The following is a 26,798-nucleotide window of genomic DNA, read 5'->3' on the forward strand; positions in this document are numbered from 1 at the left end:
AATCATAAACAGGATTTACAGCACATGCTAGATTAAAGAAGTGAAAGGAGAAGAGAGATTGATAACGTCAGCTGGGGAAAAAAATAATGAAAGATTATGAGAAAAGTGTCTTGTTCACCAATGGATCCTCTGCAGTAAATGGGTGCCGTCAGAATGAGAGTCCAAACGGCTGATTAAAAACATCACAGTAATCCACAAGTAATCCACACCACTCCAGTCCATCAGTTAACATCTCGAGCAGACAAAAGCAGAAACAAATCCATCATTTAGACATTTTAACTAAAATATGAGTCCATAATCCATAATAAAAGTCTCTGTTGTCTCTCACATCAAAATCCATTCACATATGTGACCCTGGACCACAAAACCAGTCTTAAGTCGCTGGGGTATATTTGTAGCAATAGCCAAAAATACATTGAATGGGTCAAAATTTTAGATTTTTTTTTTAATGCCAAAAATCATTAGGAAATTAAGTAAAGATCATGTTCCATGAAGATTTTTTGTGAAATTCCTACTGTAAATATATCAAAATGTAATTTTTGATTTGTAATATGCATTGTTAAGAACCTAATTTGGACAACTTTAAAGGTGATTTTCTCAGTATTTTGATTTTTTTGCACCCTCAGATTCCTGATTTTCAAATAGATGTATCTCGGTCAAATATTGTCCTAGTATTAACCTATATTAACCATAAGGTTAAATTTTACAAAACTGAGATATATACATCATATGAAAGCTCAATAAATAAGCTTTCTATTGATGTATGGTTTGTTAGGATAGGACAATATTTGGTCGAGATACATCTATTTGAAAATCTGGAATCTGAGGGTGCAAAAAATCAAAATACTGAGAAAATCACCTTTAAAGTTGTCCAAATTAAGTTCTTAACAATGCATATTACTAATCAAAAATTACCTTTTGATAGGTTTACAGTAGGAATTTTACAAAAAATCTTCATGGAACATGATCTTTACTTAATTTCCTAATGATTTTTGACATAACAGAAAAATCAATAATTTTGACCCATACAAAGTATTTTTGGCTATTGCTACAAATATACCCCAGCGACTTAAGACTGGTTTTGTGGTCCAGGGTCACATATTTGTTTAGAGCTGTTTTAAATCTAAAATATGAGTCCATAATAATGCTTAATCCAGTGAAAAAGTGGTCTGAATTAGGAGAGAAACTGCACAGATCAAGTGCTGTTTAAAAGCCAAAACAGTCAAAAGCAGCTCTAAACAAATATGTGGTTGGACTTTGATGTCAGAGACAACAGGAGATGGACTTTGTCACTGGAGGAAGCATTATTATTTATTATAGACTTGTATTTTAGTTAAAAAAACGTCTTAATGATGGATTTGTTTCAGATTTTGTCTTCTCAAGATGTTAACTGAATGACTGGAGTAAAGTAGATTACTTGTGTGATGTTTTTATCAGCTGTTTGAACTCTAATTCTGACGGCACCCATTCACTTTAGAGGATCCATTGGTGAGCAAGTGATGGAATGACACATTTCTACAAATCTGATGAACAAACAAACTCATCTACATCTTGGTTGGCCTGAGCGTGAGCACATTTTCACCACATTCTCATTGATGGGTTAACTATTCCTTTAATTACTGTCATTGTGCAGTGAATGGGTGCCGTCAGAATGAGAGTTCGGACAGCTGATAAAAACATCACAATAATCCACAAGTAATCCACACCACTCCAGTCCATCAGTTAACATCTTGAGAAGACAAAAGCTGAAACAAATCATCATTAAGGCGTTTTAACTACAATACAAGTCCATAGTCCATAATAACGCTTCCTCCAGTGTAAATATTTGGCTGGATTTTGATGTAAGAGACAACAGAAGATGGACTTTTATTACGTATTGTGGACTTGTATATTAGTTTAAAACGTCTTAATGATGATTTGTTTCAGCTTTTGTCTTCTCAAGATGTTAACTGATGGACTGGAGTGGTGTGGATTACTTGTGGATTATTGTGATGTTTTTATCAGTTGTTTGGACTCTCATTCTGACGGCACCCCAATGGATCCATTGGTGAGCAAGTGATGGAATGATGCATTTCTCTAAATCTGATGAAGAAACAAACTCATCCACATCAATGAGAGCCTGAAAGTGAGGACATTTTCAGCATTTTTGGTTGAACTATTCCTTTAACAAACCACATATGTACAGATTCCTGATGTAAGTGATCCCGTGATCTGGGTGTTAAGCGTTCAGTGCTCTGCTCTGGAGCTGCTGATAAGAATCACATGGAAGATCGTAACCATGGGTTACTGGAGTGTGTGTGTGTGTGTGTGTGTGTGTGTGTGTGTGTGTGTGTGTGTGTGTGTGTGTGTGTGTGTGTGTGTGTGTGTGGAGAGATATATTTAGACGTGTTGTTAGAAAGTTGGCACATTCACACTGAGTCATAGGAGGTGATGTCAAGATGCTTCAGTAATACAGGCAACATCATTAAGACATAAACGAAGACGCTCAACCAGGAATAGATGTAGAGGTGGAGAAAAAAACACTAACGAGAGACAAAGTGCTAATTTCTCTGACGTCAGTCCTGCTGGGGTTGGGCTCAGTTTAGGATTGTAAGTTTAACAGAGAAGTTTGTTTGTTAAACTTTCTGGCCAGTAAGTATTAAGTCAAAAGTGACAGTAAAGACTTGTATGATGTTACAAAAGATTTCTATTTCAAATAAATGCTGTTCTTTTTAACTTTCTATTTATCGAAGAATCAAACAAATATATTGGGCAGTAGTTGTTCATGAGTCCCTTGTTTGTCCTGAACAGTTAAACTGTCTGCTGTTCTTCAGAAAAATCCTTCAGGTCTCACAAATTCATTGGATTTCCAGCATTTTTGTGTATTTGAACCCTTTCCAACAATGGCTGTATGATTTTGTATGACTGTAAGATCCATCTTTTCACACTGAGGACAACTGAGGGACTCATATGCAACTATTACAGAAGGTTCAAACACTCACTGATGCTCTAGAAGGAAAAACCATGCATTAAGAGCTTTAAAGATCAGGCTAAATTTAACTTATTTTGTCTTCTGGGAAACATGTAAGTATCTTCTGTAGCTTCTGAAGGGCAGTGCTAAATGAAAAAAAAAAAAAAAAGATTTTTAGGCAAAATAAGAAAATGTACACATCTCCATTTTGTTCAAAAGTTTTCACCCCCGGCTCTTAATGCATGTTTTTTCCTTCTGGAGCATCAGTGAGTGTTTGAACCTTCTGTAATAGTTGCATATGAGTCCCTCAGTTGTCCTCAGTGTGAAAAGATGGATCTCAAAATCATACAGTCATTGTTGGAAAGGGTTCAAATGCACAAAAATGCTGGAAAACCAAAGAATTTGTGAAACCTGAAGAATTTTTCTGAAGAACAGCAGACAGTTTAACTGTTCAGGACAAACAAGGGACTCATGAACAACTATCACTAAAGAAAAAAAAGCTGTGGATCATTCAGGGAACAACACAGTATTAAGAACCAAGGGGTCGTTTTTATAAATTCAACTTTTATTTTCTCTTGTGGACTATATGTAAACAACTTTTATGTGAAATATATCTTATTCAGGTCAATACTAAATAAATAATAACATGCATTTTGTATGATCCCTCTTATTTTGGTCAAATAATTAACATTTAGCAGATTCGGCTGTGTATGTAAACTTTGACCTCAACTGTATATAATGTTATATCATCATAAGCACATTGTTTTCATTAATGATCAACATTACTTCTTTTGGTGTTTCTCTGTCTGCAGTCGTTTGCTGAAGACTGACATGGAGCTGGAAGTTCTGCGCTACACCAACCGCATTTCCAGTGAAGCCCACAAAGAGGTAAAACCAGCTTTTAGGCATATTATTTTCCCTTAGTTTTCTAATTTAAAAAACATTGCCCTAAAGACTTTAGTTGAAAGTAGTTAAATCTTATAATTACTCTGAAAGACCAGAACTGCATTTCCCAAAAGCATCACAAGCCTCCTACGATCTCCTTAGGCTTACGATGCTTTTGGGAAACGCCGCACAGCATGTTTCGCTGCTCTCCTGAGACACAGACAGCTCAGTTTTTGTGAGAATGACAATTGGGAGGATGTTACAAGCAAAAAGCCTATTGAATCTTTCTTTAAAACACTGTTGGGCTTTAAATTTAGGCTCTGTTCTTCTTTTAGAAAGCAGTTTTTAGTCTGCATTGTTACTGTAAACTCTTGATGTAGAGCTACCAAAATCGTATACCCTGTTTGATTAGTATCTAGGCCAGCATTGCATTTATCCTTCACAGACACAAGACAATACCAGAATGCTAAACAGGTGATATTTCAGCACAAAAACCTGCATCTAGACCAGGCGCTACACTGAAAATACTGATTCAGAAACTGTTTTCACTCATAAATTGCTAGTATATTTCACAATTAATTACAAAGGAACAAAGTAACACATTAAATTAAACATGAAATTTTGACGTAGAGAGACTGAAGCTGTATTTTCTTGTAAAATGCATTCCAGTAATCTTTGGTAGGGGTTTAAGTGCATAGCACTGGAACCCTATTGTAATTGTTAGAATGGTCACAGATCAGCAACTTCCAAGTAAAACTGATCGTGCAGATCAAACCGTAACTCGTAGAGACTTGAAACTTGGAGGGATGGTAGTACCCACACCACCAACAACCTCACCAAATCTCGCTCCAATCGGCCTGACGGGGGCGCTACAACGATTAAAAATCCTAAACCGGATTTTTGGATTTAGGATTTTTTGCGAAACCTACTTTTGCAAACTAGTCCTATGTTTTTCACCTGATCAGAACCAAACCAGTGCAGAAAGATTATCTGGAGAGCGAATATCAATAATTATCCAAAACAAGTCTAACTTTTGACTCGTAGGCACAAAGGGATGCCAAGATGTTCGAAAGGGGCAAGGCCACTTTTAGTAAAATGCCTATAACTCCTGAATGGAATGCGATATCTCTGCTAAACTAAGAACATGTATGTAAGAGCTCAATCTGAGGTTGCAGGACAAAAATCACAGAGCTTGGCCACTTGGTGGCGCTATAAGAAGGAAAAAACTAAAAATGGCTATACCTACAGTATGCAACCATTTGCCCAATCAACATGAAAATCGCTGTGCACAGTCTTGGTCCAAAGTGCCACAAGTGCTTATAAGGACATTTGTGTATCCCAACATGGCCAATGAAGTTTGAGCACCTAACAGACAATGTTAACAGAGGCCAAACGGAACGAATCTCTGTGGGCCTGTTTGACTCACAGCCCCAAAGGTCTATGAGAAATTTGAAAGAAATCAGCCACTGGGGGGGTGAGAAGTTCTGTCATATCGCGTTTGTGTGAAAAACTGTGCAATGCACATAAAAGATTGTGCATTGCACAGTTTTTCACACATGAACGCAATATGACAGAACTTCTCATTCTGGAAAACTTTGCCTCTATAACCACTGATGTCAAACAAATTGTTTGTTAAATGATTGAGAAGATGTCACAATTCTACTTTCGTGAACTAGTACTGGGTTTTTGACTCAATCTGGAAAAAAAACTAAACAAAACAAAAAACACTGCAGTATAAGTCTCTGGACTCTCTAGGTCAATAATTATCAAAAAAAAAGTTGGAATTCACCGTTTGGGAAGCTGTAATGGGTTCGTTTAGAAAAGGGGCCTGTCTGAATTTACACAAAATAAAGCCTTATAAAGCCTAAACAAAGACTCAAAACTTCCCAAAACCTGGTGAGCACATGCAACAGGTGATTCTAAACAAGCATGCAAAGTTTTAAGGAGATCGGACCACAGCTGGCACTATAACAGTCATAAATGTTACAAAATATAATACTTAAATGGTAAATTGCCTGTATTTGCAAAAAAAAAAAGACTTGCTGCATAATGTGCTTAAATGCCTTAAACCGCTTGATCGCTGCTATATTTTTATTTATAACTTTAAAAGATTATTTTTAAACTGTATGTTTGTGTGTGATTGTCAGTGTTGGGGAAAGTTACATTTAAAAGTATTTACACTTCAAAAGTATTTGTGTTACAATGTTGCATTCTCACTAAAATTGTGTTACTTTTTATAGGAAGTAATGCATTACTTTACTTTTGAATTGTTACTTTTTTCCTCATCTAGGGGAGGCTTGCTTGTTTGTTTTTAATATAAAAAAGTTAAATTTTAGCAAATGAAAAAATCCTTTCACACCAAAAGTGAAATAAAATAAAATAACTGGCGTTACTTATTTGATAAAGTAAGTCAGATATTTTCTTGTAAATTTAAAAGTGATGCCTTATTTGACCAGTTGCTTGAAAAAATCTAATCTGATTACATAGCTTGCATTACTTGTAATGCATTACCCAGACACTTGAGTTGATTGTGTGCATTTTCTATTGATCAGGATTGCAGTAATTTATAAAATTATGGCTAAAGTGAAGATCTTTATCCTTAAACACTTACACGTACTGTATATCCTTGAATGCAGACTCTTGATACAGTATATGTGCTGCTAGACAGTATTTATTAAGGGAAGTTGATGTTTGAAATGTTTAACAATGCACTGCAGGCGAGCAGCAGATGTGAATAAAACTCTGGGAGACTCTAAATAATTTAATAATTCAGATTGATGGTGTTGGTTTCTGGTAGAATTGGTTGCTGATATCCATTAATGGATGAAAAGCCTTTTTAAGAGTGTTGGATATTAATGGGCCAGTCTGTGGTTTGTACATAAATTAATACTGTGCGATTAAGCTAAGATCGTATTTATCATAATAGCTGCTGACTTTAACAGTGGTTGTTACATCAAAAGAGTTGTTAAACATCAATTCATGCCCTATTTATGGAGTGCTTTAGTGCCACCCACTTTGTAATGGCACTAGTTTTGGAAGTATTTTTTATGTTCATTTTTCTCATAGGGGTTTTAAAAAAGTCTTCTTTAAACTCTTAGAAGCCATGAACCAAACCAACCAGCTGTGAGGAGAATCACAACACCACAAACTTTAATTTGAAGCTCACAGGCTGTGAACTTAAAGGCTTTACTGAGGGAAAGAACTACAATCCTATGAAGCATTGTTAATAACATAATCAATGTCTTTCACAAACCAATGGAAAAAAATATAAAACGGAAGTTGTTGATTGTCCATATAGCAGCCAAGTTAAGTTTATTGCAAAATTATGACATAAATGTTCAAAGTGTTTTGAGAGAGTAGAGAGACTGAGTGCACTGGACAGAGTTTTATTTTGGTTCTATTTGTTGGATGCAGTTCTCAGATTTGTGGAATTTTTGTAGAGCATCATGGAAAATGTAGATTTTAACCACAAATTCTGCTGTTAAAGGGGTCATCGGAGGCAAAACAAATGTTTCCATGTTGTTTAAACATTAATGTGTGTTGGCAGTTTGTGTACACAACCACCCTACAATGATAAAAATCCACCCAGTGGTATTTTTTAATCTTTAAAAGTAATATCCCCTTTTAATCAAGTCATTCTCAGCTTCTTTTCATTGTGACAAAACACAGTTGATTGACATGAGCGTCTTACCTTAGCCCCGCCCTCACCGAACTGAAACAGTCCGAATACAATCGCCATTGTGTGACTCAGGTGCAGAGGAAGACTCTAATTGAGCGATTGAGGAGTTCTGTTGCTGGATATAATAATGAACATAGCAGTAGTCATTTACTCTCGACATCTGAGCCGCTTAAGAGGCAGAGGACACGCTACTTTCATTTTTAAAAGGAAAGAGCAGATCCCGATCTACATATGCATCTATGTTCGTGTAAATCATTCGTAATGAAGCTTCACCCACAGCAGAAGTGAGTATAAGGGTTTTTTAGGCATCTTTGCAAATGGCCTTTCTTAGTAATGTGCTTGTTGGTAAGTTTTGCCAGCTAAACACAGCTAAACGCGGCTTAATGTGGCTAATGTAAACATTGCAGCTTGTAATTCCACAGCAGAGAGGGGCGGGGTGAGCAGAGCTCATTTGCATTTAAAGGGCCCATGCAATAAAATGAGCTGATATTTTGCAGAGCTGATTTTGACAAGGTGTTTTTTTACACTACTATTGTGAATTTTTAACAAATGTATATTATAGAGTTTTCATTAAGACCCTAAATAATCATATGAACTTGTGGGAAATGGGCATCTGATTACCCCTGTAAACATAATTATTTAAAACATAACTCAAAATAATGACAACTGATCGTTTAACAAAAGCATACACCATTGGTTAATAACCTCAGAGCTCACAGTAGGTCTGTCTTTAAAGATTTATAAGTTATATAGTTAAATAATGAAGTTGAAATATTATGAGAATAAAGTGGAAATACGACGAGAATAAAGTCAAAACATGATGAGAATAAAATCGAATTGCTTCTAGAATAAAGTGGAAATACTATGAGAATAAAGTGGAAATATTATGAGAATAAAGTCAAAATACTATGAGAAGTAAAGTTGAAATATTATAAGAATAAAGTCAAAATACTATGAGAAGTAAAGTTGAAATATTATAAGAATAAAGTCAAAATACTATGAGAATAAAGTCGAAATATTATGAGAATAAAGTCGAAATATTATGAGAATAAAGTCAAAATACTATGAGAAATAAAGTGGAAATATTATAAGAATAAAGTTAAAATACTATGAGAATAAAGTCGAAATATTATGAGAATAAAGTTGAAATACTATGAGAAATAACGTCGAAATATGAGAATAAAGTCAAAATAGTATGAGAAGTAAAGTTGAAATATTATAAGAATAAAGTCAAAATACTATGAGAATAAAGTCGAAATATTATGAGAATAAAGTCGAAATATTATGAGAATAAAGTCAAAATACTATGAGAAATAAAGTGGAAATATTATAAGAATAAAGTTAAAATACTATGAGAATAAAGTCAAAATATTATGAGAATAAAGTTGAAATACTATGAGAAATAACGTCGAAATATGAGAATAAAGTCAAAATACTATGAGAATAAAGTCGAAATGCTATGAGAATAAAGTCTAAATATTATGAGAAATAAAGTCGAAATGCTATGAGAATAATGTCAAAATATTATGAGAATAAAGTCAAAATACTATGAGAATAAAGTCGAAATATTATGAGAATAAAGTTGAAATATTATGAGAATAATACTATGAGAAACAAAGTCGAAATGCTATGAGAATAAAGTCGAAATGCTATGAGAATAAAGTCGAAATATTATGAGAATAAAGTTAAAATACTATGAGAAATAAAGTCGAAATATTATGAGAATAATACTATGAGAAACAAAGTCGAAATGCTATGAGAATAAAGTCAAAATATTATGAGAATAAAGTTAAAATACTATGAGAAATAAAGTCGAAATATTATGAGAATAAAGTTGAAATACTATGAGAAATAAAGTCGAAATATTATGAGAATAATACTATGAGAAACAAAGTCGAAATGCTATGAGAATAATGTCAAAATATTATGAGAATAAAGTTGAAATACTATGAGAAAAAGTCGAAATGCTATGAGAATAAAGTCTAAATATTATGAGAATAAAGTTAAAATACTATGAGAAATAAAGTTGAAATATTATGAGAATAATACTATGAGAAACAAAGTCGAAATGCTATGAGAATAAAGTCGAAATGCTATGAGAATAAAGTCGAAATATTATGAGAATAAAGTTAAAATACTATGAGAAATAAAGTCGAAATATTATGAGAATAATACTATGAGAAACAAAGTCGAAATGCTATGAGAATAAAGTCAAAATATTATGAGAATAAAGTTAAAATACTATGAGAAATAAAGTCGAAATATTATGAGAATAAAGTTGAAATACTATGAGAAATAAAGTCGAAATATTATGAGAATAAAGTTAAAATACTATGAGAAATAAAGTCGAAATATTATGAGAATAATACTATGAGAAACAAAGTCGAAATGCTATGAGAATAAAGTCAAAATACTATGAGAATAAAGTTAAAATACTATGAGAAATAAAGTTGAAATACCACAAGAATGAAGACGAAATGTTTCGAGAATAAAGTCGAAATGAAATGTCAACTTTATTCTCGTAGTATTTTGACTTTATTCTTGTAATTTCTGTTTGATTCTCAAAAGTCGACTTTATTCCTGCAAGATTTCAACTTTAGTATTTCGAATTTATTCTCAGAATTTCAACTTTATTTTCTAAATATTTTAACTTTATTTTCGTAATTCGTCTTAAATCCTTTTGATACTTAAATTATGTATTTGAGCTTGATAGTCACTAGAAGCTGCATGAAATTTCTTTAGAATTTAATCTGTGTAAAATATTCCTTTAAAACTGTAGGAAAAGGCAAAGATTTCCATTTGATTTCTTTCTGCTGTGGTCAAGATTCATCCTCATGTTCAGACAGCATTGTAAAAGCACAGAGAACGTTTATCCTCGCGTTATCTAATGGAAATAGCCCCAGCACCTCATCAAATGAAGAATGACCTTGGCCGACCGGGTCGATCTTCAGTTGAAGGTCTGAAGGACATGTTTTGAGGCTCTTTTGATCTCTCGTTTCCAGCAATAAAGGCCTCGGCACATATTAACGCACATAGGTCTTCATAAGTGCCAGTCTCATCCAGAGCTGATATAGACAAACGTCTGGCGGCTCTAACCTCTCGTCTTCTGTTATTGCTGGATATTCGGTTTAAGAGGGACATGAGTCATGGCCACAATGGGAACAAATTGTTTTTTGAATGCCGAAATGAGGAACGAGGGATTTTGAGAGAGTTCCCTGTACGGTTATGGGAAGCTATTGAGCAGGAAGAGTTCAGACAAGGGTTGAGAATCCAAATCGGGTTCTTTTTCAGAATCACTTCCATTTTTTTATGACGGTCAGTTTCGTTAATGGATTTGAACGGCTCTATTCTTGTGCTGATGAAAATGGAAAATGTTTTCAAATATCTTTCTTCCTCAAACATACAGAAAGATTTATTAATAGAAGCCAGAATTAAAGGAATTATCATAACAGCATTCCAACGTTTATTTTTTATGCATGGTTCAGTTTTGTCTTCATTAACATCTTGTTAACTATGACTTTAACTATGTGTTTAACTAGAAGTAATTTTGACTTTAATCTTCTAAGGTTTCGACTTTATTCTCGTAATATTTCATCTTTATTGTAATAATTTCGACTTTATTCTCATAATTTTGACTTCATTCTCGTAATTTCGACTTCATTCTCGTAATTTTGACATTATTCTTGTAAGATTTCGACTTTATTCTCGTAATACTTTGACTTTATTCTTGTAATTCTACTTCATTCTCATAATTTCGACTTCATTCTCGTAATTTTGACTTTATTCTCGTAAGGTTTGGACTTTTATTCTCGTATTTTCGACTTTATTCTTGTAATTTCGACTTTATTCTCGTAAGGTTTCAACTTTATTCTCGTAATTTCGACTTTATTCTCGTAATTTCAACTTCATTTTTGTAAGATTTCGACTTTATTCTCGTAATTTCGACTTCATTCTTGTAAGATTTCGACTTTATTCTCATAGTTTCGACTTTATTCTCGTAAGGTTTCAACTTTATTCTCGTAATTTCGACTTTATTCTCATAATTTCGACTTTATTCTCGTAATTTCTATTTCATGTAAGATTTCAACTTTATTCTCATTTCAACTTTATTCTCGTAATTTCGACTTTATTCTCGTAATTTCAACTTTATTCTCATGAGGTTTCGACTTTATTCTCGTAATTTCGACTTTATTCTCGTATTTTCGACTTCATTCTTGTAATTTCGACTTCATTCTTGTAAGAATTCGACTTTATTCTCGTAATACTTTGACTTTATTCTCGTGATTCTACTTCATTCTCGTAATTTCGACTTTACCCTCATAATTTCGACTTTACTCTCATAATTTCGACTTTATTCTCGTAATTTTGACTTTATTCTCTTAAGGTTTCGACTTTATTCTCATAATTTCAACCTTATTCTTGTAATATTTCGACTTTATTCTCATAATTTTGACTTCATTCTTGTTAGATTTCGACTTTATTCTTGTAATTCTACTTCATTCTGGTAATTTCGACTTTATTCTTGTAATTTCGACTTCATTCTTGTAAGATTTCGACTTTATTGTGGTAATACTTTGACTTTATTCTCGTAATTCAACTTCATTCTTGCAATATTTAAGGTGCCATAGAATGCATTTTTGAGAATATTTTAAATTGTTCTCCGATATCTACATAGGAATATGGCATATGGCATAGGAAAGGGCAAAAAATCTCCAGAAATGGTTTTACAGGTCCATTTACAACCCTAGGATTTGTCCCTAGAATGAAATGCTTTGTTATTGCCTTTTTTGGAAGCTTCATGAATATTAATGAGCTCTGCTCTGATTGGCTGTTTCACAGAGCTGCTCATCTCTATAGCTCGCACATTGATAAAAATATATATTAGGAGCTCTAGCCGCTTTTAATATGCGTCCATGTCCTATGTCATGTCCATGTACTGAACTGTTATTATTCAACTATGCCAAAGTAAACACAATTTTCCATTCTATGGCACCTTTAAGAATTTAACCTTGTAGTTTGACTTTATTCTCATAATTTAGATTTTTTATTCTCATAATTCGACTTCATTCAATTTTTTTTATGACGGTTAGTTTCGTTAATGGATTTGAACTCCATTCTTGTGCTGATGAAAATGGAAAATGTTTTTCAATATATTTCTTCCGCAAAAATACAGAAAGATTCATTAATAGAAGACAGAATTAATAGAATTATCATAACAGGGTTCCAACGTTTATTTTTTATGCATGGTTCAGTTTTGTTTTCATTAACATATCTTGGTAATTAACATTTCAGAGGTTGTCAGGAAAATGAATTTGCTCTTTCTTCGTGTCATGCATGGCCTAAAACGCTTGTCGGCTCGATTTAATGTGGATGTTTGGGTAAAAATCTCAGCCAGAGGTTGTGACTAACAGAACACATTCTGGATGATTTGTCTCTTCTTTCTGTCTCCAGAGCTCTGGCTGAATGTCATATTTCATCCCAAAATGAACATTACACCTCCAAATCATACTTGTTTCTTTCTAACTTTGGCCTGATGATTCCAAAAATAGCGCTTTTTGCCTCCGCTTGTCACACTTTCTTACTAAATACGATGCATTTTGTGGCATTTTTGCTTTTACAGCCATTCGTAACGTGAAGAAACTGCAATAAAGACATGATTCCTATTTTCATCTGAGCCAGATTACAGCTATTTGTTTAATACTGAAACTATTTTTTACATGCATGACATTATTTTATACCTTTAGGCCTGATTCTTCTCTTTTTTTGCTCCTTAGCAGATTGTAAGTTACTTATTTTTGTCTTTAAAAACTAAACTTTTGACATTTGACTGCTTTGGTTTTATATGTAGATGTGTCAAAGACTTTAAGAACGTCAAAAATGGTTTCAAATACATTTTTGGAGAATAAAATATCAATATTTGGTTTAAATAATGTTACGTTGTCATTCAGTGTAACAATATTTATGTACAAATTTAAACAACTTGCTTATTCTGACTACATATTAAAATGTTTAATAATATAAGGGAGCATATAAAATTGTATTGTGTTTTAATTGAGTAAAAAATTCTTACTGACAAATAGGCAAAACTTAGGATAGTGGCTAAATGTAGAATTATAACTAATTGGTATTTGGGGTGAAAGTAATTTGTCTTTTAATATGTTATAAATAGATTTTTGCTGTAAATATCCCTGAGAAGACTTCCGGTTGGGCGACGAAGCAACATGGCAGGTTAAACTGCGAGCTCCCTTAAATCAGCTATAATACTCCGCTAAACTCGATTTATACTTATTAGTAATCTACGTCTGCTGAGAGATGAGCGGAGGAACAAAGTCTAAAGCTAAAAGAAACCCCGAAAAGCAAGGTAAAGACTGTAATCGAACGGAGACAGACAGCATGCAAGAACGAGAAGATGGCGAACAGGAAACAACAGACTCTTTACGCGCGGGTTTAAACAGTATCAGCAAGCAGATACGAGAATTTCGTAGCGAGCTGAAAGTGGAGCTGGGTACGTTTAAAGACGAACTCAAGACTCAAATGAAACACGAATTAGAGGAATTTAAGGAGGACATCAATCAGAAAATCGCACTCACAACACAAGAAATAAAAGAACAAAATGCAAAGGTCGAGACCACTCTTTCACGTGTTGAAGAAATGGAGTGCTGGAGCTCCGAGACTGATGGCCTACTACAGGAATTTATACAAGAGCACAAAAAGATGATGGACAAATTGACTGACCTCGAGTCGCGGTCCAGAAGAAATAACCTGCGCATTTTCGGAGTACCAGAGGATGCAGAAAAGGGGTCGGTCACTCAGTTTGTTGAAGAACTAATGCGGAGGGAGCTTGGCATTGACGCAGACTGTCAAATTCAGCGGGCGCACAGAGCTCTGGCGCCAAAGCCTAAAGCAGATCAGCCACCGAGGGCTATCGTTGTGAACTTTTTACAATACAGTACGAAAGAAATGGTCCTGAGTAAAGCCTGGAGCAAGAGAATAATCACAATCGGAGAGAGGAGGATTTTCTTCGATCACGATTACCCCTCAGCTGTGGTGCAGCATCGCAAGTCATACGCCAGAGTCAAGAAAATCCTGAAAGAAGCGGGGATCCGCTTTCAGACCCCATTCACTAAAATGAGAGTACATTGGAATAACGGAGTAAAAACGTACAACGACGCGAAAGAAGTTGAGAAAGATCTACGCGATAGAGGTTATAAAGTAGCTGATTCCGAAGAGGCAGAGGGTACCACAACGCTTTTGGAACGACTCGAGGCAAGGAAAAGTTCGGCTTGGCAGCGGGTCACCAAAGAGCGGAGAGAAGAGGCAAGCAGAAGGGCACGGAAGCGGCTAGAGGATTTTCGGCGAAAGAACGCGGTGAATTTGTAAGAGAACATCTATATGCGACTTAAACAAGGGACTAATACACCAAGTCAAGAGGGAACAATGGACGTGAGTGTCAGCCGAAAATTACTGTTTAATAATTCAAATAATATAGTAAGGGGTTTTCGTGTATAAGCTTGACAAACGGGAGACATGGACATCTAAGAAAACTTATCTGGTATGGGTGCAAAAACCTATAGTAGGCAGCACCGCATATCTAGAAGGGGGCCCTCCGTTCAGCTGAGGCTTTACCCCCTAATGGAGAGAGAGACTCAAAACCCTAAGTTGTGGGTGATCATTCCCAAATGGAGGTCAGTTGATATTCTGTTCGATCATTCAAATGGTTTTGATTTACGTAAATGTTGTTCAGTTGTTCTTACTTGTTCAAATGTTAGCCAGTGGGGTTATCGTTTTATGAGGATTGTTGAAAAGAAAGACATATGCAGGAGCGGGACATTGAGATAATGTCTTTGAATGTTAATGGTTTGGGAAATCCGGCCAAAAGGTCTAGGGTAATAGCCAAATTGAAAAAAGAAAAAACACATATCTTCTTCTTACAAGAAACACACATGTCAAATGAGGAGCATGAAAAATTTAAAAAATTTGGTTTTAAAAATATTTTTTATAGTTCATGCTCAAACCGTCGTAGGAGAGGGGTTATTATTTTAATTCCACAAAGTCTCAATTTTGAATGTCAGAAAGAAATAAAGGATAAAGAAGGGAGATATGTTATTGTTAAAGGAACAATTAATGGTAACATAGTAACTCTTGTGAATGTTTATGTCCCACCGGAAAGCAATAAACAATATTTCAAATCGTTATTTGATATCGTAGCTAAGGAAATGGAGGGGGTTTGTATATGTGGAGGGGATCTAAATATAGTGCTAAACCATGAGATGGATACAACAAGTCATAAAAGAAACAAAAATCATATAACAAAATTCATGAATCACTTGTGTACAGAAATGGGATTAATTGATGCCTGGAGGGAATTACACCCAATGGAGAAGGACTATAGTCACTACTCTGCCACCCATTCTGTATATTCTAGAATAGATTACTTTCTCTTACAAGAGGAAAACAGACACAGGATACAACAATGTAGAATTGGAGTAGCTGATGTATCAGATCATTGTGCGATCTATGTGAGGATTTCCCTGGGGGGGGGAGGGAAAAACACACTGTGGAGATTAAATCAAGGAATACTAAATAACAAATTAATAATTGAACAAATTCGCACAGAAATCAAAAGATATGTAGAGGAAAATAACAATGGCGAGGTGGACCCCTCCATACTATGGGATGCACTTAAGGCAGTGATTCGAGGAAAATTAATAGCCATTACAAGTACTTTTAAAAAAGAAAGGGTAGCTCATTATGAAAAACTTACTTCAGAATTGAAACAATTGGAGTGTAAACATAAATGCAATGCTAATAAAGAGGTGATGGCTCAAATTGGAAAATTGAGAAAGGAAATTAACAGCTTATTACAGTTAGAAGTAGAGAAAAAGGCAAGATTTTTAAAACAAAATTATTATGAAGCAGGACCAAGAGCAATTAAACTATTGGCAAGACGAATGCGTAAACAACAAACTAATAACTTAATCTCGAAACTATACGATCCCAAAACAAATCAAATAAAAAATGATCCAAAAGATATTGAAAATATTTTTAAGAATTACTATGAAGAATTATACAAACAGACCTCCACTGTGGATAGAACAAAAGTACAAGAGTTTCTAAATACATTAGATTTACCCTCTATTGGTGATTTACAAAATAAAATCTTAACTGCTGAAATAACTACTGAGGAATTACAAAGTGCCATGGGCCGACTAAAGTCAGGCAAAGCTCCAGGGAGTGATGGATTCCCTTCAGAGTGGTATAGAATTTTTAGTAAAGAACTGATGCCATTGTTAAGGGACACTTTTAATTGGGTCATAAAAGAAGGTAAAATTCCTCCGTCATGGAAAGAGGCTATAATTTCTGTAATCCCAAAGGGGGGAAAAGACCAGGACCACTGTCAAAATTATAGACCTATATCACTCCTCAATACAGATTATAAAATATATAGTTCTATATTAGCATCCAGAATACAAATGTTTCTACCTGATTTGATAGATGAGGACCAAACAGGTTTTGTTAAAGGCCGGCAAACGTATGAAAATATTAGAAGAACTCTTCATATAATAGATAGGGTTTATCGAAATAAATTACCGGTTGCTCTAATCAGTCTTGATGCTGAGAAGGCCTTTGACAGGGTCGACTGGGATTTTCTGTATTTATCGCTAGAAAAATTGGGTTTTAACAGCAAATCTATACAGTGCATAAAGTCAATATATCAAAACCCGACAGCAAGAGTGAGAGTAAATGGGTCTTTATCAGAAAGATTCTGCCTGGAAAGAGGAACTAGGCAGGGTTGCTGTCTTAGTCCTTCGCTATTCGCCATTTATATAGAACCACTGGCTCAATTAATTAGACAGCATTTGTTGATACCAGGGGTGGAAATCAATGGAATAGAACATAAAATTAGTCTTTTTGCGGATGATGTTATGATTTATTTAGCTGAACCTAAGAAACATTTCACAAACCTTATGCAAGTATTAGGGGAATTTAATGAATACGCTGGATACAAATTAAATGTAACAAAAACCCAAATTCTTATGTTTAATTGTAAACCAAACATGGAGCTCAAACAAAACTATGACATTAATTGGGATGCAAATTGCCTAAAATATCTAGGTGTAAATTTGACTAAAGATCTAACAAAATTGTATTCTGCCAATTACAATCCAATTATTAGTAACATAAAGAGCGATATAGAGAGGTGGTCCACATACCCCATGAGCTTTAGTGATAGGATAAGAGGAGTAAAAATGAATATTTTACCACGTCTGCTCTATTTGTTTCAATCACTCCCAATGGAAATCCCACCAAAGCAATTCTGTGAATGGGACAAATTAATATCTAGGTATATATGGGAGGGTAAAAGACCTCGAGTTCGTTATTCAACACTCCAATTACCTAAAGAAAAAGGTGGTATGGCTCTCCCAAATCTTAAAAACTATTTCTATGCAGCACAAATACGTCCCATTTTTTATTGGTGTACTTCTAGCTACTTAGCCAAATGGAAAGACGTAGAAACAAATATACAAGATCTTCAAGTTCAATCTTTTATAGGGGAGAGTGAAATTCATGAACATATTAAAGATAAACTGGGCCCAATAGTGACATTTACATTAAAAGTCTGGCATTCAATTGTTAAACATTTCAAATTGGAGAAAGAAATTGGAATACTTAGGTGGATTATACATGATGAAGAATTTAAGTCAGGAAGGGAAGATCCAATATTTCAACAATGGAAGGAGAGAGGATTAACGGCATTGTGCAGTGTAGTTACTGAGGGTGAAATTAAAAGTTTCCAGGACTTAAAAGATAATTTTGGACTCAGAAATCAGGACTTATTTAGATATTTCCAGTTAAGGGATTACTACAATAAAAAAAGGAAAATTAGAGTAAATAATATCCATCCTCTTACCAAAATGATGATGGATGCCTACAATCACACATTACCTAGATTAATTTCTTCCATATATGATGTGTTAATGAGTTGCAGCCCCTCTTCCACATTATATATAAAATCGAAATGGGATAAAGAATTAAAGATTGTAATACCTGAAACAGATTGGTACGATATGTGGATATTACACCAAACTACCACTAGCTCACAAATATGGAGGGAGTTTTCCTGGAAATGTCTTATTCGTTTCTTTATAACACCTAAGATCAAAAGCAAACAAGTCTCCAAGCAAAAGGAGTGCTGGAGACAATGTGGAAATTTAACAGCAGACCACACACACATTTTTTGGAGCTGTAAGAAAATCCAATCCTTTTGGGATAATGTGCAGGTAGTTATGTCTGAAGTACTTGGATATAGTATACCCAGATCCCCTCTATTCCTACTTATGGGAAATATTAAAGGTATAGTATCCAAAAGCGATCAATATTTATGTAAGATTCTTCTTGTGGCTTGTAAAAAGACTATAACAAGAAATTGGCTTAATGACACCACATTGAATTGTAAACAATGGTTTGAAATTATCGAAGAAATCCGGGTGATGGAAGAACTTACATATACATTAAAGATGAAAAAAGGTGATTTCCAAAGGGACTGGGAAAAGTGGCTGATTTACAAGGAATACAAAGACATACTCATCTAAGTAAACTGTAATTGTATTTTAAGTTATAACCTCACTTGTTTGGCTTTGTTTCTATGTTATGTATGTTATGTATGTAAGTATAAGATATTTTCTTTTTTATTCTTCTTTTTTTGTGGCATAACTCTATGCAAAGAGAGGTAAATATAGGATAATAACCATGTATGCTGTGTAGCATAAATCCAGTGCAACTATGTACAATATCTATTTTTGCTGTTGTTTGTTTTTATTTTTGTATTGTTTAAATAAAAAAAAAAAAAAAAAAGTAAAAAAAAAAAAAAAAAAAAAAAAATATCCCTGAGAAGGTTGTTACACTGAATGCCATTTTAGTGCGTGTCTTCTGTAAATTTGGGAAAAATGTGTGATATTTATTTTTTGCTCAGAAAAAAAACAAACAAAGCAAAAATGCAATTAAATTAAACAGAAAACTTTTTAATATTTTTTGGAAAAACAATAACAATTTAGAAGTATTACACTTATTGTATTTATGCTTAAAACCCTTTTCGTCTTTGACCCATATATATATATAATTCTAAATAGTCAGTATTGGCTGACAAATTTAGTATCAGTGCATCTCTAATATACTGTATATAAATTATATAATAAATTGAAAAATATATATTTTGTGAAGAATTTTTTTTTATAAAAAATATGTATTTTTGCACTCAACGTCATCAAATTATAATAATATATATAATATAAGGACTTTTTTTCAAGTCAGCACAATTATTTTTTTCAAGATGCTTGTTTTTTTTATAAGTACATTTGAGGATTTTTAAAAAAAACATTTTAACCCTGAATGGCCTTAAAAATGCTTCAGTTTCTTTATGCAAAATGTTATATAATGTCGATATCTTTATATAAAGATCATGTTCCATGAAGATATTTTGTAAATGTCCTACTTTAAATGTATCAAAACTTAATTTTTGATTAGTAATATGCATTGCTAAGAACTTTAAAGGCGATTTTCTCTTTTTATTTTTTATTTTTTTGTACCCTCAGATTTTCAAATAGTTGAATCTCGGCCGAATATTGTCCGATCCTAACAAACTATACGTAAATGGAAAGCTTATTTATTTATTTATTTATTTTCTTATGACTTATGATGGTTTTGTGGTCCGGGGTCACATTTGTTGGTGAGAAATTGTGACTTGGTTTTGTTCTAGACAGATTTCGTGAGATTCATCTGAATGTTCAGTGGTCTGTCAGTGATGCTTACAGCAGCAGCTTTTGCTGGTTTGAAATGTAAATGACTGTAAATGCTGATTTGGTCTTTGTGGTGAGAAGAACTGAGACGAAGGTCAGTTTCGGTCGAGCAGCGATTAAGACTTCAGCTCCAGTCCGGATGATTTCACTGTTTTATTGAGTCTGACAGGAACGGACGACGGTTATTTGACCTTTGGACGTCCAGATATGAATAATGGACTATATGTAAATGTAAATGTGGTTTTGAGCATTTATATTCACTAGCCATGCCAGAGTCAACAGTTCAGTTCGCAGATTTAATGCACTGTAAGTCATTCTAGATACAGTTGAGGCCAAAAGTTTACATCCCCCTTTCAAAATGTTAATTTTTTTTTTTCCTTCTGGAGCATCAGTGAGTGTTTGAACCTTCTGTAATAGTTGCATATGAGTCCCTCAGTTGTCCTCAGTGTGAAAAGATGGATCTCAAAATCATACAGTCATTGTTGGAAAGGGTTCAAATACACAAAAATGCTGGAAAAGCAAAGAATTTGTGGGACCTGAAGGATTTTTCTGAAGAACAGCAGATAGTTTTAACTGTTCAGGACAAACATGGGACTCATGAACAACTATCACTAAACAAGAAACACAGCTGTGGATCATTCAGGTAACAACACAGTGTTAAAAACCAAGGGGATGTAAACTTCATAAATTTAGCTGTTATTTTCTCTTGTGGACTATATGTAAACATCTTTAATGTGAAATATCGTATTCAGGTCAGTACTTAACAAACAATAGCATGCATTTTATATGATCCCTCTTATTTTTGTAAAATAATTAACATTTAGCGAATTCTGAAAGGAAGATGTAAACTTTCGACCTCAGCTGTGGATGCATAATGCCTAATGCGTAAATGTAAAAACACGAAGAGAAATTGTGCATCACATTAGAGATGCATGAAATAGTTCTACTTTATATATATTTTTTTGTCTCAATCAGTCATGCATTTATTTATTTTTATCCTAAACAGCATCATAAGCCCTATTTTTATGGAACTACTTAAGTAGGAGTTTTTCTTGCATATACAGCAAATTATGTATGGTTCTTCTGCTAATTCAGTTCCACTCTGCAAAAAATGCTTTTCCTACTTAGATTTTACTTAGAAACGCACTTCATTTTGACTAAATTTTGCTTAGTACGAGGAAAATAATCTGCCAATGGGGTAAGCAAAAAAAAAATCTTATTTCAAACAGAAAATATTATTTTTCTTACCCCATTGGCAGATTATTTAGCTAGTTTCAAGCAAAAACTCACTTTATTTTGACTTGTTTTTTTTCTGAAAACAAGAAAATAATTTTTACTTGTCTAGAAAATCCTCCTTGATTTAAGAATTTTTAGAAATTATGGCTGGAAACAAGACAAAAATCCTAAGTAGGAAAAGCATTTTTTGCAGTGCAAAATTTATAGAGGATACCGTTCTTGTACTTTCACTGCAAAAAATGCTTTCTAACTTAGATTTTTTTGTCTTGTTTTCAGCCAAAATATCTAAAAAAAATGCATTGTTTTCAGAAAAAAAACAAGTCAAAATTAAGTGCGTTTTTGCTTGAAACTAGCTAAATAATCTGCCAATGGGGTAAGAAAAATAATCTTTTCTGTTTGAAATAAGATTTTGTTTTTGCTTACCCCATTGGCAGATTATTTTCCTCTTACTAAGCAAAACTCGCTTAATTTTCACTTGTTTTTTTTTTTTCTGAAAACAAGACAATAGTTTTACTCGTCGTCTTGATTTAAGAATTTTTAGATATTTTGCCGAGAAACAAGCCAATAAAACTAAGTAAGAAAAGCATTTTTTTGCAGTGAATTATGCCATTTTCAGATTCAACACAGAAATCAAAGTGATTGTTATGCTCTTTTCTGCCAAAGAAACTCAATGCTGAAAGCAGCGTCAGTTTTGTTGCAAATAGCAGATGCATTTATCCAAAGCGATTTGCATTGCATTCAAGTTATATGTTTTATTGGTTTATGCCTCATAATCAAACTCACAGTATTGGAGCTGCTAGCAGCATTTTTTCTATCTTGGCTTCAAGAATGCATTACATTGCATTCTGTAACTGACTCATTTAGAGTCATTTAGAAAACAAATCCCGCCTGAATAGTGCTGACAGCATTAATTTAGTTTTAATAGATTGTTTTGTAGCCTAGAACAGTTTAGTTGTATTTATTGCAGCTCTGTATTCCATTGGGTTTCTTTCACTTGTAGAGACTCTGACCGCTTGTCCTGCTTTCTTGGGATTTTTGCATGCCTTAAACCCTCCTGTTTCTTTTGCATGTGACAGAAGACGTCTCAGAACACTCTGGACCCTTTTATATCGTTAATGAGTCAAATTATATGCAGCACAGGAAGAACATAGAGGGACAAGTGAGAAGTTACCGTGACCGTGTCTATCTGCTTCGTCTGTCTCTATTTCCTCTCGCGGGACGTCATTAAAATCCAGCGCTCGACACCTGAGCCGCTCATCACCGCTTGTTGCCGATCCTCCCAAACTCCCAGCGCTGCGATACCGTGCCACGTCCCGCTTACCTGCGCCAGGTGATGTTTCTCAGGAGATGGTGACCGTCTGATGCAGCACAAGACAAGTCAAGTGCTCATCTTTTGCTCTATCACTCGCACTTGTTCTCAGATTGAGAGAGTAAAATGATAATATTAAGAAATATTAGTACAATTTCGAATTGCAAATGAAACAAGCTGCTAACAAATCGGAGATAATGACATTGTTCAAAAGTTTAGGGTTACTTCTGCTCAAAAATGCAGTAAAAATCTGAAATATTATTGTCATTTAAAACAGCTGTTGACTTTGTGAATATATTTTAAAGTATAATTTATTTCTGGGATGCGCAGCTGAATTTTCAGCATCAGTACTTCAGTATTCATAGTCATGGGATACTTCAGATATCTTTCCAATATGCTGATCAAGAAATATTTCTTCCATTCATTTTCTTATAAATATTATAAAGCGGTTTTGTGGCTTCTTTCTTTTTAGTGGAAACCATAATATTTCTTTAAGCCTTCTTTGATTAGTAGAAAATTTGCAATCAATAATGTTTTTGTAAGAAGTTTCATCTGCTCACCCAGGCTGCCTTTATTTGATCAAAAATGCAGTAAAAATCTGAAATGTTTTTGCGTTTTAAAATAGCTGTGTACTGTGTGAATAAATTTACAAAATGTAATTTATTTCTGTGATGTCCAGCTGAATTTTCAGCATCATTACTTCATTCTTCAGTCACATGATCCTTCAGAAATTATTCTAATATGCTGATCAAAAAACGTTTTTTTTTTTTTTTTTATTACTAAATATATATTATTATTATCATTTTGTTTCTTCATTCTTTTTTAGTGGAAACCATGGTATATTTTTAAGGTTTCTTTGATGAATACAAAGTTCATAGTTTGGGGTTTTAAAGTGCCTTGCGAAATTATTCACACCCCTTCATTTTTTTTCCGCATTTTGTTATGTTGCTGCCTTATGTTAAACTACTTTAAATTACTCTTTTTCCCACATCAATCTACACTCCCTACTCCATAATGGCAAAGCAAAAAATAGGTTTTTAACATTTGTGCAAATTTATTAAAAATAAAAAACTGAAAAGATCCCGTTGCATAAGTATTCATACCCTTTTCTGGGACACTGGAAATTTAGCTCAGGAGCATTCATATTGCTTCTAGATGTTCCTACACTTGGAGTGGAGTTAAACTGTGGCAAATTCATTTGAATGAGTCTGATTTAGAAAGGCACACACCTCTCAGAAAAGGTCTAACAGCTGAAAATGCATCTCAGAGCAAAAACCAAGTCCTGAGGTCAAGATAACTGCCTGTAGAGCTCAGTGACAGACTTGCGTTAAGGCGATGATCTAGGGAAGAGTTCAGAAACAAATCTGCTGCATTGAAGGTTAACAGAAGCATTCTCCATAATGGAAGATGACTGGAACAACTAGGACTCTAGAAAATGTCTGCCAGCCCCCATCCAAGCTGACAGAGATGGAGAGGTGAAAAGTGAGGCAAAGAATGGCAGATAATTGCCAAATGCAGATGTGCAAAGATGGTCACATCAGACCCAAAAAGACTTGAGGCTGTAAAGGTGCTTCAACTATGGACTGAGTTAAGGGTATGAATACTTATGCAATCTACTTATTTCAGTGTTTTTTTTTTATTTTTATAAATTTGTAAAATTTGCAAATCTGGTTTTTGCTTTGTCATTATTATGGTGTATGGAGTGTAAATTGATGTGGGGAAAAACTAATTTAAAGCAATTTATCGTAATGTTCCAGCAAAACAAAATGTGAAAAAAAAAATGATTTTTGGATTTTTTTTTAATGTTTTTTAAAGAAGCCTCTTCTGCTCACCAAGGATGCTTTTATTTGATCAAAAATGCAGTAAAAATCTAAAATGTTATTACATATTAAAATAGCCATTTTCAATATGAATATGTCTTAAAATGTAATTTATTTCTGTGATTAAAACTAGATTTTTTCCATCATTGATCCAGTCTTCAGTGTCACATGATCCTTCAGAAATTATTCCAATATGCTGACCAAGAAACATTTCTTCTTCTTATAAAATGTTTTTAAAAGAAGTCTCATCTGCTCGCTAAGGATGCCTTTGTTTGATCAAAAAATGCTGTAAAAATCTGTAATATTATTACATATTAAAATAGCCATTTTCTATATGAGTATATCTTAAAATGTAATTTATTTCTGTGATTTGCAGCTGAATTTTCAGCATTACTCCAGCCCTCAGTGCCACATGATCCTTCAGAAACCATTCTAATGTACTGTTCAAGAAACATTTATTATTATTCATCTTTAATGAATAAAATTCCTACTTTCATGCTTGTTTTGACTACTTATCAACAGCATTTGTTTGAAAAAGAAATTGTTTGCAACATTAAAAAAGTCTTTACTGTTGTTTTTGATCATTGATTTGATGGTTCTTTGCTGAATAAAAGCATTCTATCCTTTGTTAAAAAAATTATGCCATGTTTTTATGTCTTTTGCAGAAGAAAACACTGCAAAATATATTTTTAAAAACCATGACTCTTTTTTCAGAATTCTTTGCATAGAAAGTTCAAAATTTTATTTGAACTTGAAATCATTTTTGTCACTTTTTAGATCAATGTAATGCATCCTTTTCTCAAAAAAAAAAAAAAAAAAAAAAAATCTTAAAAACAAAGGTGCTATAAAAGGTTCTTCACAGTGATGCCATAGAAGAACCATTTTTGGTTCCACAAAGAACCATTCAGTTAAAGGTTCTTTAAAGAACCATCTCTTTCTTACCTTTTTATAATCTGAAGAACCTTCTTTCTCCACAAGGAACATTTGTGAAACAGAAAGGTTCTTCAAATGTTAAAGTTTCTTTGTAGAACCATTTAGACAAAAAATGCTCAGAATATAGAATGCATTAAATTGATCCAAAAAGTGACAACAATTATTTCTAGTTCAAATAAATGCTGCCTTTGAACTTTCTGTGCAAAGAATTCTGAAAAAAGTCACTTTTTTAATATTTTGAAGTTTTTTTTTTCTAAAGACACAAAACATGGAATAATTACAGAGATTTTTTAAGGAATTAATGCTTTTATTCAGCAAAGAAACATCAAATAAATGATCAAACACAACAGTTTTTGTTGACATTTTAATGTTGCAAACGATTTATTTGTCAAACAATTGCTGTTAATAAGTAGTCAAAACAAACATTAAAGTAAACATTTTAACTTTTTATTCTAAAAAGTTATGAAATAAGTCTCATCTGCTCACAAAGGCTGCCATTATTTGATTAAAAATGCAGTCAAAATCTGAAATATTATTATAATTTAAAATAGCAATTTTCTATGTGAGTATATCTTAAAATGTAATTTATTTCTGTGATCAAAGCTGAATTTTCAGCATCATTACTCCAGTCCTCAGTGCCACATGTTCCTACAGAAAACAGTGAACACATTTTAATGTTGCAAACGATTGCTTTTTCGAACAATTGCTGTTAATAAGTAGTCAAAACAAACATTAAAGTAAAAATTTTAACTTTTCATTCTAAAAAGTTTTGAAAGAAGTCTCATCTGCTCACAAAGGCTGCCTTTATTTGATAAAAAAATCCAGTCAAAATCTGAAATATTATAATTTAAAATAGCAATTTTCTATGTGAGTATATTTTAAAATGTAATTTATTTCTGTGATCAAAGCTTCGGAAAACAGTGAACACATTTCAATGTTGCAAACGATTGCTTTTTCGAACAAATGCTGTTAATACAGGGTTTCCGCGGGGTCTTAAAAAGTCTTAAAAAGTCTAAAATTTAAAAATCAAAATTTTAGGCCTTAAAAAGTCTTAAATTCGCTGTTCTAAGTCTTAAATAATTTTACACAGGTCTTATTTTTCCGATGTCCATGTAACGCTACCTCTAATGCTCATTTAAATTCTCTTTTTGTTGTTTCCGTGGTGTTGTAGTTCTTTATTTCACAATTC

The 26,798-nt window shown here is 33.5% G+C and overlaps 1 protein-coding gene across 1 annotated transcript in view; it reads left to right on the forward strand.

Moving 5' to 3' along the window:
* Window positions 1-3,767: 3,767 nt before the first annotated feature.
* The window catches only part of LOC141345505 (xaa-Pro dipeptidase-like), a 217,837-nt gene continuing 194,806 nt past the window's right edge, over window positions 3,768-26,798 (forward strand). Inside the window, exon 1 of the mRNA XM_073850366.1 lies at window positions 3,768-3,838. Coding sequence (XP_073706467.1) covers window positions 3,782-3,838 — 57 coding nt within the window. The 5' untranslated portion in view covers window positions 3,768-3,781. The remainder of the gene's footprint in view (window positions 3,839-26,798) is intronic.

This window comes from Garra rufa, chromosome 11 (genome assembly GCF_049309525.1).
Source record: "Garra rufa chromosome 11, GarRuf1.0, whole genome shotgun sequence".
Lineage (NCBI taxonomy): Eukaryota > Metazoa > Chordata > Actinopteri > Cypriniformes > Cyprinidae > Garra > Garra rufa.